At 38.0% G+C, this 20547-nt stretch overlaps 1 protein-coding gene across 1 annotated transcript; it reads right to left on the bottom strand.

Annotated features, from left to right (window-relative positions):
• Positions 1–484: 484 nt before the first annotated feature.
• Positions 485–835, bottom strand: LOC110882669 (auxin-responsive protein SAUR21). Its single transcript, XM_022130634.2, has one exon. The coding sequence runs from the start codon at positions 833–835 to the stop codon at positions 485–487; it is 351 nt and encodes a 116-aa protein (XP_021986326.1).
• Between the last annotated feature and the right edge of the window lie 19712 nt (positions 836–20547).

Below are 20547 nucleotides of genomic sequence, written 5' to 3'. Positions count from 1 at the left end.
CTTAACGTACGTTAACGTACGCGACAAAATGACGCACGTACATATGAAAATCACGCACGTTATGAACTTTAAATACCTAATCACGCATGCAGGATTTTTTGTACATAATCATGCATAGGGTATGTAATCACGCATAGGTATATGTAATCACGCACGTTAAATAATCATGCAGGGGACTGATTAATCACGCATGGACCTGATCTGACGGTTACTATACTCGCGTACGTAAAGTATGATAAGGCTTTTTGTATGTTAACCTTTCTCTATACTCTTATATCTCATTATATCATTCTGTACATCTCTTTCCAACGAATCAGGACGAATTACAAACAAAAATGTTATCATCAACACCATCAACGGAAGTACGAGATTTTTTAGAACGAAAAACTCACACACCCACTAAGTATACTCTTTAATTTTACATATTTTACATGAGTGTCCATGATACCACCAATTTTACAACCAGTTTTACAACGACAATGAATCAATCAACGGTCAAAGACTCTGAGAACATCTCCGTAAAATCATCCAAATCCAACGCACCAAATCTACGCTCGTTTCTCTCTAGAGCATTCAACAGCTTCTCGAAAAAAACGACATCGCATGGTAGAACGAGTCTGCCGGTGGTCTGGAACCCGAACGCCTCCTCGGCTTTGTTGAGTAAGGAGGCGAACACAGGCAGGTTGATAAAGCGTGTAGGAATCACAAACCGGCGGTGTTCATGTTCATCTCCAACGTAAACCGCAAGCGAGCCGCCTGGGGGGATGCGGCGACGCCAACGTTGGACGAGTTGCTTGAGGCGGACGATCTTGCGGATCATGTTGGTTTCCTTCATTGCACCCGAAAAAACCAGCTTTGTGAAGAGATGGCTAGATTTCTTTTCTTTGAACGGTTAAATTTTTTGACTGTTTAACAAGAAACTAGACAATATAGATAGAAAACCTATATGCTTACAAGAGCGAGAGGGTATTTAAAGGTTTGGAATTCACGTGTACCTTAAAAAATATTATTTTGTTATCTTTAGTTGAAGTAATTTTTTTAGTACCTGAAAAAAAGTATTATTTTATTATCTTGAGTTAATTTTTTAGTATATAATGTATCATATCAGGTTCCGTTTTCAAATTTTCAAATAATGACTACAATATCTTAACGCATGCAACTTAGGGACGTTGAAACCGGACGAATTAGAACTCGAAACTATTGGCGATTCCTACTCTCCTAATCATATTAATCTATATCTATATCTCAATAATAAAGATCAAATAGAGAACACATGCCATTTTATAGGGAGGTTTTCTGTCGAAAATGTAATTTTTTTCCTCAATTATCTCTACTTAATTAATTTGTCAAATTCAAATAAATATGATAGGTACAAATTTTAGGGGGTGATCTTCATTGGGTTTTCAGCCTAAAATGTATTTTTTTTTTTCTACATTTATCCCCAAGATCAAAGAGTTATGCATAGTAATGTTATGACCCGAGATCTATGAACGTATTTTTTAAAAGAAGCAGTTTTACTATTCAAAAAAGGGTAGTGGCGCAACTTATTGCCCGTTTACCTACTATCTCGATATAAATTTTAAATATAAACAAAAAAATCACTCTAAATATGTTCGTAATAAATTATAAAAATTTCTACTAAAAAAATTATCCCTACTTAATTATTTATCACTTTCAAATAAATATGATACATATAAATTTTAAATTACAAAAGTAATTTAAAATTATATTCCTCTACTAAAAAATAATATCTTTATCCATAATTACAACCAATGTAATTCTCTTATAGAAATCTAAATTTTCAAATTTAAATTAACTAGCTCAATTTTGGCACATTGGGTGGTGTTCTTAGACCCGAATTTATAACCAAAGTGGTGATTTCTGTATCTTCGGGAGTGATTCGCAGCCCTACTGTTGGTTTTGGTGGTGTATCTGTATCCAAAACGAACCGTAGAACTATCTTAAATTTTATTGTTTGTTTTGAATCGGTGATTCGAGGGTCATACCCCTATCAAGGGAATATTTGGTACTTCTATGATTAAAGGAAGCAAGCCAAAACATGAACTGGAAACAGGTTATGTAGTTCATATGAAACCCGAATCACTTTCACGACTCAATAACGATGAGTAGATGGTACCGGGTACCGTTACCGAGTTTACCAAACCGGGTACATTTTTCGATACCAATTCGGTACCGACTTTTGACCATTTCGTTATCAGTTCGTTACCATTATTAACCGTATTTTACACCGAACGAAACTGACCACTTTTTAAAATGACGCATCCTAACCCGAACCCATTCCCACACGGTCGAAGCCGTCCATTATGCCAGGTATATTCATTAACTTATATTCTTTCTTATGCTAATCATCTATTAATTGTTTTAAAAAGTATGATTAAAGGAAACAGGCGAAAACATGAGTTCGAAACAGGCTACACTCTATATTAGCAGTTTATCTAGTTCACATGAAAGCTGAAATACTTTCACGACTCAATAACGATGAGCGAATGGTACCGACTTTTGACGTTTTCAGTACTGGTTCGTTATCGTTATTAACCGTATTTTACCCTGAACCAAGCTGACCGCTTTTTAAAATGACCCATCCTAACCCGAACCCATTCCCACACGGTCGAACCCATCCATTATGCATTATGCCTGGTATATTCATTAACTTATATTGTTTCTTATACTAATCACCTATTAATTGTTTTAAAAAAGTGAATCTTTATTGGATTTAATATTTCACAGCAGGTACATAATCTTGCTTGTGGAAATTTTTAGGAGGATTAGCAGTTTATCTACTTCACATGAAACCCGAATCACTTTCACGACTCGATAAAAACAGGGAAGAGCAAATGGTACCGGGTACCGGTACCGAATTTACCTAACCGGGTACATTTTCGGTACTGATTCGGTACCAACTTTTGACGTTTTTGGTACCGGTTCGTTACCGGTATTTACCGCCTTTTACACCGAACCAAACTGCTTTTTAAAATGACCCATCCTAACCCGAACCCATTCCCACATGGTCGAACCCGTCCATTATGGCAGGTATATTCATTAACCTATATTGTTTCATATGCTAATCACCTATTAATATTCACATAAAACATCATACCTTGCAGAATGGACAAGCTGGGTCAGAAGACTCAGAACGGATTGTGTTAAAAAAACTGAAGTCTTATAGGATTTAATATTTCACAGCAGCTACACAATCTATATAATTTCAACCGGACACACATCACACTATTTCCACCTAGTAATTACCACAAAACTTTATTAGGTCACGAAGAACCCCAAACTGTTTGACTAAAAGTTTGATTCTACTTTTGTGTAGCTATGAAGGTAGAAAAGATATGCAGGTTAAAACCCTAAATGACACACAGTTAAAAAATGCAGAGACTAAAACAAATGTGAGGAAGACATACCTGATCTTCAAAGCAGAGTTAGCAAAAGTTTATACCTTATGCTACTAACAAATGTGGGGAGACATATACCTGATCTTCAAAGCACAATTGAAAGTAGCAAAAGAACTGAAAGGGGGAAACATGAATGAGCGTGGGTTTATACTTTATAGGACTTATAGGATTGAAACGTGTAGCTGAGAGCAAAAAGAAAATAAACGGAATTCGAACCTGGACATTAACATTCGCATAGGAAGCCATAAACCATTATGCCAAAAGACAAGACATGAAACAATAGCCGAGGAAAATATTTTTAAAGCAAACCCGCAAAGAAAAAAATCAAAAAAGAAAATTACCAAACCAGCCCACGTGGGCTGGTTAGTGTTCAATGGTTACTGTTCAAAACACTGGAATTTTAATATAAGGATAATTATATTCCCTTTTATTTTTTTCCGGTATTTGAAACAATATATATAAGCTGTTTATATGTCAGTAACTTTTACTTGAAATTGTTCTTTTTAACTTCAAGTATTAATACATATTATTCATGTTGATTATTTATTAAACAAATAAAATATTAAAAGATAATTAAAGAGTTCTTTGTTTGATGTAATTGATGAATACGAAGAGTTGCAGATTTGTTTTTGTTATTTGGCATTAATCAATCTCCGTTATAAAACATTTTTAAACGTACTAAGTGTATGAATTATAATACAACTTATTGTTTTGCATTCTCACTATACAAGGAAATGCTAAAAAAAATCAAACGCTCAAATCCGTTCTGCTAAAAAACCTACCAACGCCGATACATGAAATTGTAAGTTTTTTTATTATCCACAAGTTTTATTTGTAAAATATAATGTAACACACATAAAATAATAAAAATACAATATATTACTAACTCTTTCATAGGTGACGAGAAAAGAACTATTTTTATCTATGAGCATTCACATCATGTCCACCAAATCTATGAGAGGCTCCCCATATTATAGGTAGTGGTTATGAGGGTGTAGCGTTTTGTATTTTTTCATTCTTTTTCATTTGTTTTGTAATTCGTATTTTTATTTCAATCCAATGTAATTTGAGATTTGCTCATAATGGGAATTATATTTTGTATCATTTTTGCCCAATCATAGTGGCATGATACGTAAACATTCACAAATACGCGTTTTTAATTAAAAACCGAGCCATACATCGAGTTTCTATCTTTTGGGAATGTTACTCACACGTGTTATTATTATTCACATGCTTGCATACACCTTAAAACCCTCCAAAACATGCCTAACTATGAGTTTATTGCATAAAATAACAAAGAACCCAAGTGTATGGACTAAAATGATTTTTTTTTCAAATTTTACCCGGTCCTTGCGGACCGTATAGCCATGTCCTTGCGGTCCGCAAGGGACCTGGACCTGGCTGGTAGACACTTTTCAATCTCGTGAATTTTGTTATTTCCCTCTTTTGGACTCCCAACTACCTTCACTAAACACCCAACCATTTAATCCCATTATAAATATAACACTCCCACACCTCCTAAAACTTTCCACACTCAAAACACTCTCTCTAACACTCTCGAATCTTCAAAATTTTCAACTTTGGACAGATTGTTCAAGCTTCAAAACAGTGAGTTTTGAGCGTGTTCTTGCACTCTTCTTTTTGTTTTTCTTCTTCCCTACCCTTGGATAACCTCTATGAGTATTACCACATGTTTACCAAGGTAAACAAAGATGGTATACTACCTTTTTAGGTCCAAGTTTGGATTTTTATTAAACTTTATAAAATTGTTTATCTTTGATTTGTTTTTGGAACATCTTCAAGTTACCAACAAGTCTCTATGTTGAATGACTTGGATTGAGGTTTTGTTCTAGAAACTTTGAGGTCATATATCTTCATTTCTTATTCTTGTGTGACTCTAAATAATTTCCAAGCAATAAAGTGAGCAAAACTACACCAAGTCTCCAACCACACAATGTTGGAAACACACCACTTGGTTACTAGTTACTTATGTATATCTTACTTACATTCATGACCATCCAAATCATCAACCATGTTGGTCATTTTGTGCGTTGGTGAATTCTTGCGGTTAATGGATTTAATCCTACCTCTAATGCTTGACATACATTACTAGATACTTCAAAAACCAAACCATGATATAAACCAATCCATGGTTGAATATCATATGGTAAGGTGGAAAAATATCTTGATCTTAGATTTCCTTATTTGGGCTTCTAATGAGTGTTTAACACTTATGAAAAACACAAACTAAAAATAGTGTCTAAAGCAAGATATGTTTTATGTAATTTCAAACTTGTAAATTTCGTCATATTCCAACCTCCAAATCCTCGTACTCATACACCTTTGTTTTACCTTTTTATGGTAACTTTGATAATTTCATCATTCAAACTGCTTAATCGCTTATGTGGAAATTCTTGGAAAATTGTGAATTCATACTTGACCTATTTCATGCTTTAGACACTATTTAGGTTGCAATATGTATCCGTATTAAACACACTTTCACACACATACAATCAAACTTGTGCAAACAATCAATCTTCTAACATGCTTATTTGTTACGCTAATATGTGATGCATGCTAGAACATTCTTACACTTTGCTATATATCATTAACCTTGCAAGCCTCCCTTAACATGTATAGAGATATATGTTTAGCACACCGCCTGTAGTGTGGGTCATTGTTAAGTATTCTTTACGGTCTTTTAACTTCGGTGATAAGGTTACGCTAGTGCCAAACTTTGGATTGATATTTAGTATTTGTATGCTAGTATGATACATAATTTAGCAAACTTTAAATAATATTTTTTATATCTTTATTATTATTTTTTTCTCTACTCATAACCACTTTCTAAAAATACTAAAAATTTTATAGGGGATGACAGTGTTTTTTTTTCATATTGACCCGACTCGAGACCACTCGGTCTCGAGTGAACCCAAACCGGTTGGGCCACGCACCCGAGAAGCCCACTCGGAAACCCATTAGGGTGCACCGACTTGGGGCTAGTATAAAACCCCCACATTTTTTGGACACACCATCATTAGCTCAAATCCCCAAACATTCCCTCACACTCACTCCCACACAGTCTCCTTCATCCTCTCAAAACCCTAGCAACATCACCCTCTCCTCTTGTCTCGGATCATTAGTAGCAGCTCAAGCTCTTGTACTAACTCGCATTCTAAGCTAGGAGGTCCCCTTTCGGCTGATTTCACACCACTCTCACACCCGAACACCATCCGGTTAGTATCTCCTCTTAGTTGTTTAGTGACAAAAATGCATGGTGATTATTGTTTATGTGTAATGAAAGTGTTTGCTTGATAAAAGATGCTTATTTGTTGAATAATGCATATGTTAGGAAGAATGGAGTGATTTGATGGTTATCATGCTAGCTTGACATTTGAGTTGTATAAGAATGAATAAATGTTATGCATATGTGTTCCTGAATGCACTTTGGATGATGACACTGTTTTGATGACTCTTTGCAAAATATAAGGCTTTGTAGATGTGTTCATAAATCAAGGAATAAATGTTAATGGATTAGGAATGAATGTTCATAAGTCAACATTTGAGTTAAAGGTTGAAAACCCTAAGGAAGAACAGTTTGAATATTGATATGAATATTTGAAAAATACTTTGTTTGATCCGTTTTGCTTAGAAATTAGACAAGGGAACATGTTTGTGATATTTGATTGGTTAGTACATAAAATCATGATATTGCAATTCTATTGGTTAGTACAAAAAGTTGGCACATGTTCTAGAAGGATCTCCTCATCAGACATACGAGTCGAGACCCCCAGTTTCGACTCGAGACCACTAAAGCTACAACTCGAGACCACGCATCAGATATCAAAGACTCGAGACCAGCAAGATCTCGACTCGAGATCTCCTGATCTCGACTCGAGACTGAACTCGAGACCTCCAAGGTTGCGACTCATATATGCACCACTCGAGACCTCCAGTTGGCAACCCGAGACCCCATGGTTGCGACTCGAGACCGCATGTTCTCGAGTCGAGACCACCTGGTCTCTACTGGGCTGCTTACCTTAGTTATTAGGCCACAATGTGTTTGGTCATGTTTGGGCTGCATGTTTAACTGGACTATGTGCTAACTGCTGATTAACTGTTTAAGGATAAGAACCGACCCAATAACTTAATGGATAATTGTTATGCATGATATGTGTAGTTATGTGTAGAATATACGTGACTTCTCTGTACCCAAACCTGACCCATACTGGTAACCATGTTAGGACGTGGTGACCAGCGTGCTTGACCAAGTAAACTAATCTGCCGAGCAACCCAAGGTGAGTTCACAACTTATTAAAGCATGCGTTCCCGGTGGTTGGGAAACGAAACTTAGCCCAACGCTATCCCCTTATGAGGGATACAAACCTAGTTTTCTCCCCTTATGCGGGACCCTTAGTTAATTACTATTTATATTGGATGCAACAAGCAATACTAAACGAAACTCTATCACTCAAGTCCCTACTACTTAATACCGATTAGTCGCCGGGGCCAGACGAACGGGTTATTAGTTGATAACGCTATTTAGGTCTCACCAACCTCACACTGTGCCCGCGTCTGGGATCGGGAGTGAACTAATTGACTCTGGAAAACCGTCAATGATGATAGAACATTGACAAATGGGGCACTCTACGAAAACATACGGTCGCATAGTATTCGGTATTGTAAACCAGTTTAGTAGCTTACTTAAGGGGTAGCTCCCCTTGGCATGGTATAAATGGGTAAATTAACTGTTGAAACAAGTTTTTGGAATTAAAAACTGGACAAACTCGTGAACTCGCCAACATTATGTTGATACCCTACTGCATGCTTTGAAGGTACCACTCAGGAGCTTGCAGCTTGGGGATGTGTAGTGGTCGTCTTAACCCGTGTGTTGGATTCTATAATAAACGTAAACTATGAACTTTGTTTTGAACTGTGTTACCTATGCTTTCGCTACTTACTTAAACTACTATTTGAACTTTAATTATGGTATTTACTAACCCTTATGGTTGGTGAACAGTATTACTATTATTAATTGAATGCTCAGTATAATTGGTGGTTGGATCCTGGTCAGTCGCACGCCTCGCAGTAATACTCCGCATGTGGATTTGAGGGTGTGACAGATTGGTATCAGAGCCATTGGTTATAGTGAACTCGGTTTTTAAAAAGAAAGTCTTTTTGAGAAAAACCAGACTATAACCCGTGACTCGTGACGACACTACACTCCAAGTGGATGTTTTAGACCTCATGGCTCGGACTTGTGTTTACTTGCTTGTTTGTTTTATGTCTACGCTCTACTATATGTACTAGTGTGCCTAGTTAGATGTGTACACCTCCCTCTTCTATCTCATTCTTGCTTCATTACGCCATCGCACTCATATTGTGTTTTCTGGTTATGAATACAATGAGTGGATGCGGAAGAGGAAACGTTAACATGACCCAGGCTCAGTTCACTAACCTGATCAACACGGTGGCTGCAGCTTTCGCAGCTCACCCTGGAGGTAAACTCGTTATTTTAGGATGTTTAGATCCTACCCTCGCATCGTCTTTTCACCCCTAAACATATTCACCTCGCTTCTCACAACAGGTCAGCATGCACCTGCGCAACCACGTGTTTGTACTTTCAAAACCTTCATGGATTGCAAGCCTCTCCCTTTCAATGGCACTGAGGGTGCCATAGGCCTTCTGCACTGGATTGAGAAGGTTGAAGCTGTATTTGCTGTATGCGAGTGTCCCCTTGCTAATTGGGTGAAGTTTGCTACTGGTACGCTTGAAGGAAACGCGCTTTCATGGTGGAAACCGCAGATTCAGATGCTTGGTTTGGAAACTGCTAATGCTACTGCGTGGAAACTGATCAAGGAAGAGTACTGTCACAGGGATGACATCCACAAGCTCGAAAACGAGTACTTCGAGCTTAAGATGGTTGGGTCAGAGATTGAGACCTACACCAAGCAGTCCAATGACTACGCTGCTCTCTGTCCAAACATGTCTCGACCAGCTTATCGAAGGATCGAATTATACATCAAGGGTTTGGTTCCAGAAATCCAGAGCTTGGTCACTTTAGCTAACCTCACTACCATTCAGCCAGTCATTCGTCTTGCTCACAAACTCACTGATCAGGCTGTGGAACAGGGCAAGCTGCCCAAAAGGATCAGTGCTACTGCTGGAACTTTTGGTGATAACAAGCGTAAGTGGGAAGGAAACCAGAGCAAGGATGCTAACCCCACTCAGGCCCCAACTCAGCAAAGGAAAACTGAAAACAACAAGGGCCCTCAGCAACAGGGTGGCTATCGAGGAAACCACCCCAAATGTAACAAGTGTAACCGACACCACAGTGGGCCATGTGGAAAAAGTCAGTGTTAGCGATGCAACAAGATGGGGCATGAAGACAAAGACTGCAGGAGCCAGCTTCCAGCTAGGCGGAATCAGCAACAACCACAGCAACAACAGCAGCAAGGAAACAACCGTGGATGCTTCAAGTGTGGAGCAACGGGGCACATGCGAAGGGATTGCCCTGAACTGAACCAGAACCGCAATAACAACCAAGGTGCTGGAAACAACGATCAAAACAACAACAATGCTGGAAATGGTGCAAGAGGAAGGGCTTTTGTGATTGGAGCTGGAGAAGCTAGGAATGATCCCAATGTCGTAGCGGGTAAGTTCCTACTTGATGATCGTTACGTTACTGTATTGTTTGATTCTGGAGCCGATGCTAGCTATGTATCCCTACGTATTAGTAAGAAGCTTAAGCGTACGCCTACGATATTAAGTTCTAAGCATACCGTCGAGTCAGCAAATGGTAGAAAAATTGAGGCCTCACACGTGATAAGTAACTGCAAACTAGTATTGTCTGGTCAGACCTTTAGCATCGATCTTTTCCCTATCGTTCTTGAAAGCTTCGATGTCGTCATTGGTATGGATTGGTTATCCAAACATCGGGCTGAAATCCCCTGTCAAGAGAAAATGGTTCGTATTCCCCGTCCTTCTGGCAAACCCCTCATCGTTCAATGTGACAAAGGCGGAGAAGTCACAGGCATCATCTCATTCTTAAGGCCTAAAAGTGTTTACGAAAGGGGCACACCGCTATCTTAGCACTTGTCACCGACACACGGGAAAAGGAAAAGAGGATCGAAGATTTTCCAGTTGTACGAGACTACCCCGAGGTATTTCCTGAAGAATTACCTGGACTCCCTCCTCACTGTCAGGTCGAGTTTCAAATCGAGCTAACTCCCGGAGCGGCACCTATAGCTCGTGCGCCTTATCGACTAGCCCCCGCTGAACTAAAGGAGCTTTCTACGCAACTGCAAGAACTTTTGGATAAAGGATTTATCCGTCCTAGTTCGTCGCCCTGGGGAGCACCAGTGCTCTTTGTTAAGAAGAAGGATGGCACATTCCGTATGTGCATCGACTATCGTGAGCTGAACAAAGTTACCATCAAGAACCGCTACCCACTCCCACGTATCAACGATCTATTCGACCAGTTGCAAGGATCAAGCTATTACTCCAAGATTGATCTGCGATCGGGTTATCATCAGTTGAGAGTTCTCGACGAGGACATCTCCAAAACTGCGTTCAGAACTCGTTATGGTCACTACAAGTTCCTTGTCATGCCTTTTGGAATGACCAATGCGCCTGTAATTTTTATGGATCTCATGAACCGAGTGTGCAAACCCTACCTCGACAAGTTTGTGATTGTGTTTATCGATGACATCCTGATCTACTCAAAGAGCCAAGAAGAGCATGAACAACACCTACGTCTTATTCTCGAACTCCTTCGCAATGAGCAACTGTACGCCAAGTTCTCGAAATGTGACTTCTGGCTTCGAGAAGTCCATTTCCTTGGGCACGTGGTCAATAAGGACGAAATTCACGTCGACCCAGCTAAGATCGACTCTATAAAGAATTGGCCTACACCTAGGACGCCGACCGAAGTTCACCAATTCTTGGGATTGGCAGGATACTACCGTAGATTCATCAAGGGATTTTCGAAGATCGCTCAACCCCTCACGACCCTCACCTAGAAGGGTATCGCTTACAAATGGAATGATGCTCAGGAGGCTGCTTTTCAGAAGCTAAAGGATAACCTTTGTAGTGCTCCTATACTCTCGTTACCTGAAGGTACCGACGACTTTGTGGTTTACTGCGACGCGTCTATTCATGGGCTCGGTTGCGTGTTAATGCAACGCGAGAAAGTTATCGCTTACGCTTCTCGACAACTCAAGATTCATGAGAGGAACTACACGACGCACGACTTGGAACTCGGAGCGGTGGTTTTTGCGCTCAAGATTTGGAGGCATTACTTGTATGGTACCAAGTGCACAATTTACACCGATCACAAGAGCCTCCAGCATATTTTGGAACAGAAGGAGTTGAACATGAAGCAACGAAGATGGGTAGAACTCCTTAACGACTACGAATACGCGATCAAGTATCACCCAGGCAAGGCTAATGTTGTGGCTCATGCCCTTAGCAGGAAGGAAACCAAACCTAGGCGTGTTCGTGCCTTACAGCTCACTATCCACTCGAACCTCCCTAGTCAAATTCGTAGTGCTCAAGTGGAAGCACTCAAGGAGGAAAACCTTCCAGCCGAATCCCTACGGGGTATGGAGAAATGGCTGGAACTCAAGGACGATGGTATTCGTTACGTTGCTGGTCGCATTTGGATTCCATCTTATGGAAATCTTCGAGAACTTGTGATGGATGAAGCGCACAAGTCACGCTACTCGATACATCCTGGTGCCGATAAAATGTATCACGACCTCAAGATCCTGTATTGGTGGCCTAACATGAAAGTTCTCATCGCTAAGTACGTTAGCAAATGTTTAACCTGTGCCAGGGTCAAGGCCGAATACCAGAAGCCGTCGGGCTTGTTGCAACAACCAGAGCTGCCAACATGAAAATGGGAGCAGATTTCTATGGATTTTGTTACAGGCTTACCTAGATCCCAAAGCGGGAACGATACCATTTGGGTCATCGTGGAACGCCTAACCAAGTCAGCACACTTCCTCGCGATCAAGGAAATAGATAAGTATTCGAAGCTCGCTGCCATCTACTTGAAGGAAATAGTTGCTAGGCATGGGGTGCCAATCTCTATTATATCTGATCGTGACCCACGCTTTACATCCGAATTATGGCAAGCTACGCATAAATCTTTTGGCTCGTGTCTGGATATGAGCACTGCTTACCACCCGCAGACCGATGGTCAAACGGAACGTACCATCCAAACGCTTGAAGACATGCTGAGAGCATGTGTTATTGATTTTGGAAACGGGTGGGAACGACACTTACCGTTGGTAGAGTTCTCCTACAACAACAGCTACCACACTAGCATTTAGGCAACACCCTTTGAGGCATTGTACGGTCGTAAATTCCAATCACCTCTATGTTGGGCGGAAGTTGGCGAAAGCCAAATTACTGGCCCGGAACTTGTAGTCGAGACTATGGAAAGGATTGCCCAGATCAAACAACGCATGGCGGCAGCTCGCGACCGTCAGAAAAGTTACGCTGATAAGCGTAGGAAACCACTAGAATTCCAGGTCGGTGACCGGGTTCTACTTAAAGTCTCACCCTGGAAGGGTGTGGTTCGTTTTGGTAAATGGGGCAAGCTTAATCCGTGATATGTCGGACCATTCAAAATCACCGAGAAGCTCTGCAAGGTTGCTTACAGATTAAATCTGCCTGAAGAGCTGAGTGCGGTGCACAACGTCTTTCACGTGTCTAATCTGAAGAAGTGTCTGTCAGATGAGACACTCATCATTCCTTTTAAGGAACTCGCTTTTGATGATCAGCTACAGTTTACTGAGGAACCGATTGAGATCACGGATCGAGAGATCAAGACCCTCAAACGTAGCCAGGCGTGCGAGTCCGTTGGAACTCGCGCCGTGGCCCAGAGTTTACTTGGGAGCGGGAAGACCAGATGAAGCACAAATAACCCCAGTTGTTCCCAGACGAAACTCCCAGCACTGAAGCTACATCAGAATTTCAGAACGAAATTCCAAACTAACGGGGGGATGATGTGATGCCCCGTTGAAACGCTCTCACTCATACTAGCTTGACAGTGGCTGCGCACTAACTTTCGGGACGAAAGTTCTTAAAACTTGGGGATAATGTGACACTCTAGGTTTTCCCGAGCAACCTTCTTGTAATAGCATTATGTGTACGTACGTTTTAGATGAAAGATTGTGAATTATCTTGGTGTGCTGTGTGATCCTTGTATTAAGTTAAGTGTATGTAGCATGTATATATATATATATATATATGTGTATGCATGTACTGTGAACCGAGACCACAAGGACCCAACTCGAGACCACTCGGTCTCGAGTGAACCCAAACCGGTTGGGCCACGCACCGGAGAAGCCAACTCGGAAACCCATTAGGGTACACCGACTTGGGGCTAGTATAAAACCCCCACATAAGCCAACATTTCCCTATTTTTGGACATACCATCATTAGCTCAAATCCCCAAACATTCCCTCACACTCACTCCCACACACTCTCCTTCATCCTCTCAAAACCCTAGCAACATCACCCTCTCCTCTTGTATCGGATCATTAGTAGCAGCTCAAGCTCTTGTTCTAGCTCGCATTCTAAGCTAGGAGGTCCCCTTTTGGCTGATTTCACACCACTCTCACACCCGAACACCATCTGGTTAGTATCTCCTCTTAGTTGTTTAGTGACAAAAATGCATGGTGATTATTGTTTATGTGTAATGAAAGTGTTTGCTTGATAAAAGATGCTTATTTGTTGAATAATGCATATGGTTAGGAAGAATGGAGTGATTTGATGGTTATCATGCTAGCTTGACATTTGAGTTGTATAAGAATGAGTAAATGTTGTGCATATGTGTTCTTGAATGCACTTTGGATGATAACACTGTTTTGATGACTCTTTGCAAAATATAAGGCTTTGTAGATGTGTTCATAAATCAAGGATGAATGTTAGTGTATTAGGAATGAATGTTCATAAATCAACATTTGAGTTAAAGGTTGAAAACCCTAAGGAAGAACAGTTTGACTATTGATATGAATATTTGAAAAATACTTTGTTTGATCCGTTTTGCTTAGAAATTAGACAAGGGAACATGTTTGTGATATTTTATTGGTTAGTACATAAAATCATGATATTGCAATTCTATTGGTTAGTACAAAAAGCTGGCACATGTTCTAGAAGGATCTCCTCATCAGACATACGAGTCGAGACCCCCGGTTTTGACTGGAGACCATTAAAGCTACAACTCGAGACCACGCAACAGATATCAAAGACTCGAGACCAGCAAGATCTCGACTCGAGATTTCCTGATCTCGACTCGAGACTGAACTCGAGACCTCCAAGGTTGCGACTCATATATGCACCACTGGATACCTCCAGTTGGTAACCCGAGACCCCATGATTGCGACTCGAGACCGCATGTTCTCGAGTCGAGACCACCTAGTCTCGACTGGGCCGCCTACCTTAGTTATTGGCCCACAATGTGTTTGGTCATGTTTGGGCTGCATGTTTAACTGGACTACGTGCTAAGTGCTGATTAACTGTTTAAGGATTAGAATCGGCCCAATAACTTAATGGATAATTGTTATGCATGATATGTGTAGTTATGTGTAGAATATACGTGACTTCGCTGTACCCAAACCTGACCCATACTGGTAACCATGTTAGGACGTGGTGACCAGCGTGCTTGACCAAGTAAACTAATTTGCCGAGCAACCCAGGGTGAGTTCACAACTTTTTAAATCATGCGTTCCCGGTGGTTGGGAAACGAAACTTAGCACAACGTTATCCCCTTGTGAGGGATACAAACCTACTTTTCTCCCCTTATGCGGGACCCTTGGTTAATTACTATTTATATTGGATGCAACAAGCAATACTAAGCGAAACTATATCACTCAAGTCCCTACTACTTAATAACGATTAGTCGTCGGGGCCAGGCGAACGGGTTATTAGTTGATAGCGCTATTTAGGTCTCACCAGCCTCACACCGTGCCCGCGTATGGGATCGGGAGTGAACTAATAGACTTTGGCAAACCGTCAGTGATTATAGAACATTGACAAACGGGGCACTCTACGGAAACGTACGGTCGCATAGTATTTGGTATTGTAAACCAGTTTAGTAGCTTACTTAAGGGGTAGCTCCCCTTGGCATGGTATAAATGGGTAAATTAACTGTTGAAACAAGTTCTTGGAATTAAAAACTGGACAAACTCGTGAACTCACCAACATTATGTTGATACTGTGACAACCTTCACTTTTCCGTACATTCCATACACTAAATGAACAATAATCTGTGCTTTAATAACTGTGCACAATCTAGTTTACAAGACAAATGAATTTTTGATTACATACAATGGCATTTCATGATACAAGACTTTATTCGTTGCTACATGCAACACGAGATAGTTCTAATGATACATAGAACAGAATTGGCACCGTTACCAGACAAACTAAAAACGCTGATGATGTTCAGTACATAGACAGACAGTATTTTAAGGCCCTGTATGAGCCAGAGATGACGTATTACACTAGTATGGTGTGTATGGAAGTAAGGACCACAAAACTGCATGCCTAAGTGATAGACAAAGTGCCGGAAAGTGCCTAAAACCCACATAAAGTGCAGAATTTCTGCGCAAATCAGCAAAAATTCAGCATTTAACAAGATTATTACATGCAAAAAAATATGGCAAAATGGTCCTGTATGCTTTCCTAAGTATCGGGAATTAAAAGTGTCACAAAAAGTTACATAAAGGACACTATACGGAATAGCTTGAAACTTTACCGAACCGGTATCTAACCGAACAACCGGACATTACTAGAAAGGTGTAACATGATGTAAATCACTAAAACATTAAAAGACATAAGTTGGAATCATGAACATAAAGCCTTCATATGATGAAATATGAATAGAATGATGATGTTTAGCATATGAATGATGTTTGCTTGTTGATTTCTTGAGATGATGATGTTAATCATCACATGAAGCTTGCTAGATGGTGATTAAACACATAATCTAGCAAGTAGGAAGATGATTATGTGACAACATAAGATAATCATCTTATTGAGTAAACATGAACTTGATGAATAAATGATTTCTTGGAAAATAATAAGCAAAGTGAGCTAATAATCTTATGGATCCAAGATTCATGAGTGGTTTTCCTAAAAGAACCAAGTCCAAAAGATGATTTATGGAAGATCTTGGTTTTTACTTAAACTTACATTATATTGGGTGATAAAATAAGTGTAGAAACACTAGAGAAACAAGAAGGTTTAATAAAGAAACATTTTTGTGAAATATGTTTACAAGTTGTAAACACCTAAAATTTTCAGGAATGAAGTTTATTGAGAAATAAACACACTTTAGAGAATAACAAAGGCTACTAAATACTTTACCAAGTTACTACGCATTTTTGTGAAGGATCAAGTTCATGTTCTTATATAAAGTGTATAGTTTTAGTACTTGGTAAGTATAACATTGTTTAAGGGTGATTGATTGAATATTGTGTGTTAATTTTTGAAAAGAAAATGATATGCTAAATAGCATGGACATCTCCATTTACAAAGGAAACTATGGTGAAATTTTCTAAAAATTCCAACACTTAGAAAATATTTTCTAAACAAGTGTTCACAAGCGTGTTTTAAATTATGATATATAACATAAATTTTGCCATAAATTTTTGTAACAAAAATACAAGTATTGGAAGTTGGTTTTTGTAAATAAAAATGGGTAAATATATATTTAGAATATATATTTTACATTAAAGACACTTGTGTGAATATGTGTATACCTTGTGTATAGTTATATTATTTTTGGATTTAAAATAATATGACTTAACAAAAAGACCAAGAACTTACAATCCAAAATAATACCAAAAATTACAAGGAATAAAGTATATAAGTTACACACTTAAATATTGGCAAATCAAACAAGAACGTAACTTATAAAATATTCCGGAAAATACCGTTACAAATATATTTTTGGTAAATATTATTTTGGATACAAGAAGTGAAAATATGATTTTGTACATATTACCAAGATTGTGTTATATTTTCAACAAGAATAAAATATACTATCTTTGGGAGATAAAAATATATATTTTCTTGAAATACATTATTTTTGGACAAAACGATGTCTATATATACTTTCTAAGTGAAACTTGAAAATATATTATTTTGGAAACTACAAATACAAGAATACGAGAATACATGTATGAAATACTCCCATCCTTGGGAAGGAAATACGATAATAAATACTTGAGAAGTAATATAACTCTAGATAATGTTAAAGACATAAAGGAAACGTAACTCAAAACATGAATACTATGGTAAGGCACGGCCCGCTAGTCTAATAAACCCTAGCACATTGTAGGTAGTCGTGTTTGCTGACGAGATTTGAGTTACGAGTACTTAAGACGCAAAACAGTGAGTTCATGCTCCCCCTTTTCTTTAACTGTTTTTGGTTTTATAACTCTCGGGGGTGAAATACATGTTACGAATACTTGAGCGGTATGAAATGCCTATGAAATACTAGATCATATGAGCATAGACAAGATATTGAAATGCCATTAGTACTTAATTAGGGGCGAGGGTTAGATCTAACAGGTACGGTCGAACCCCACTCATGGTCACAACTAGTACCTAGTAGTGCTTCGGAGTCCCAGTCGAGGTTAATCGACACAGTCGAGGTTAATCGACACAGTCGAGGTTAATCGACACAGTCGAGGGTAATCGACACAGTCAAGGTAAATTGACACAATCGAGGTTAATCGACACAGTCGAGGAAAATCGACCAGGGTATAAGCCATTACGAGTGCTTCCTATGTCCTCACATGCCTTAAAGTCCTTGAAAACACTTATGTTCATACACGCTTTTCATACCTGTTTACAAAGGAGTCTCTCAAAGATTTACAAGCATTACAGTATACAAACAAGACGCATGAACTCGCTCAACTTTTGTTGATGTTTTCCAAAATTACATGTATTTCAGGTAACAGGAATGGATCTTGGGCACGGGTGTCGTAACTAGAAGTAGACTACAAGTTTAGATGTCATCCACTTTTGTTGGTTTGTAACCTAGTCGAAGGTTGTGTTTTAAAAACTTGAATAATCAGTGTTTGTAATACTCAAATTTTATGAATGGATGAACATCGTTTTGATCATGTAGTTGTTTATTATGATTGAATGCAATGATATTAAACCAGTCACACATCATACGCTTCCGCAAAAGTCAGGGTATGACAGATACCCTACTGCATGCTTTGCAGGTACCCAATGACTCAGGAGCTTGCAGCTTGGGGATGTGTAGTGGTCGTCTTAACCCGTGTGTTGGATTCTATAATAAACTTAAACTATAAACTTTGTTTTGAACTGTGTTATCTATGCTTCCGCTACTTACTTAAACTGCTATTTGAACATAAAACTTTTGAACTTTAATTATGGTATTTACTAACCCTTATGGTTGGTGAACAATATTACTATTATTAATTGAATGCTCAGTATAATTGGTGGCTGGATCCTGGTCAGTCGCACGCCTCGCGGTAGTACTCCGCATGTGGATTTGAGGGTGTGACATAGGATGTGAAGGCTCTAACATTTCAGATGGTATGATGTATATTACCTTATACATGTATACATTATTAATCTCTTCACCAACTTTAATGTTTTAAATATTTTTAATCATTTCTTGCAGTTTGTATCCCTGACAATGCTTCTACCAACGCTTCCGAGTGGCTTTAATTTAAAAAGATGGTGTTAGTTTATCATAGATCCAACTAGGTTAGAACCCCGTGTATTTCACAGGTTAGATAAATAAAATTCTATATACTAAGTAAGATAATACTAACATCTTTTAAAAACTCGTGTATTGCACGAGTTGAATAAACATATGTATATTACACGTATAATGTAATTCGTTAACATATTTAGTCATCAAGATCAAGATGTGTTTTCTAAAATACGAACGTTGATATACTATTTACTTATTTTAGCATTTTACTTTGTATTTTTTTTTATTATTAGGTTAGAGACTGATGTATTACATGGATTATAATATTTTACTTTGCTTTTTTATTTATTATTATGTTAGAAACTTGTGTATTACATGATTTTGAAATTAAATATACAAGAGATAAGCTGGATATCATGATTTAATACTATTAATTCATTGGAGTGAAAAACGGGATAATCATGATTTAATATTATAATTTAACATTCATTGGAATACTTTGTTTGAAGTAGGAATGTAAATATACCACATGTATTGAATAAATCCTTTTAATGAAACAACTGATTAAAATAAATATATTTATTTTACTATTTTATAAAAAAAATATAAATACAAAAATAGAGGACGTTGACATATGTGGGTGGTTTTCTTTCTTTCTTATTTTTTTAATATCTAACTTATAACAAAAGACTCCAAATAATGTCACATGTCATTCTCTCCTTCAACCTCATATATTTTATTTATATTTGTTTAATATATTTTTTTAATATTAACAACTAATATATAGATATCAATTATCTTTATCGTTATCTTTATCGTTATCTTTATCTAAGACTAATAAATAACTTTAATTAATGTCACATTAATTCCAAAAATATCATATGTCATTCTCTCCTTCAACCTCATAAATTTTAGAGTTAATTGCCAAAATTGTCCCCGAGGTTTGGGCAGGATTGCCATTTTTGTCCAAAATGACACTTTCGTACCAAATTGCCCCCAACGTTTGTAACTTTTTGTCATTTTCATCCAAACCACTAACTTAGTTTATTTTTTCTTTTAAGTTGAGGATATTTGGATGAAACTGGCAAATATAAAACCACAGGGACGATTTTGGCAATTACTCAAACTCTTTTAAAGTTCTTTTATTTAATTAATTTTCTTACATATATAATAAAAAAGAATATACATGCAATTTTTATATGAAAAAAAATAATAGCTTTGTCACATATTTTTTTATAAACTTTCATCCAACCACTAACTAAGTTAATTTTTCTATTAAGGCGAAGGATATTTATAAACTACGACAGAAATTAATTTCTAATTTTTTATATATATAAGTTTTATAAAAATAAAATCTACTTAAACCTCTAAATTTTATAAAATTAAAATGCTGGTGACCTTATTGAAAAAAGGTCA

The sequence above is a fragment of the Helianthus annuus genome, chromosome 10 (genome assembly GCF_002127325.2).
Source record: "Helianthus annuus cultivar XRQ/B chromosome 10, HanXRQr2.0-SUNRISE, whole genome shotgun sequence".
NCBI lineage: Eukaryota > Viridiplantae > Streptophyta > Magnoliopsida > Asterales > Asteraceae > Helianthus > Helianthus annuus.
Note: the sequence above shows the minus strand (reverse complement) of the source record. Positions and strands in the feature narration are given on the sequence as shown.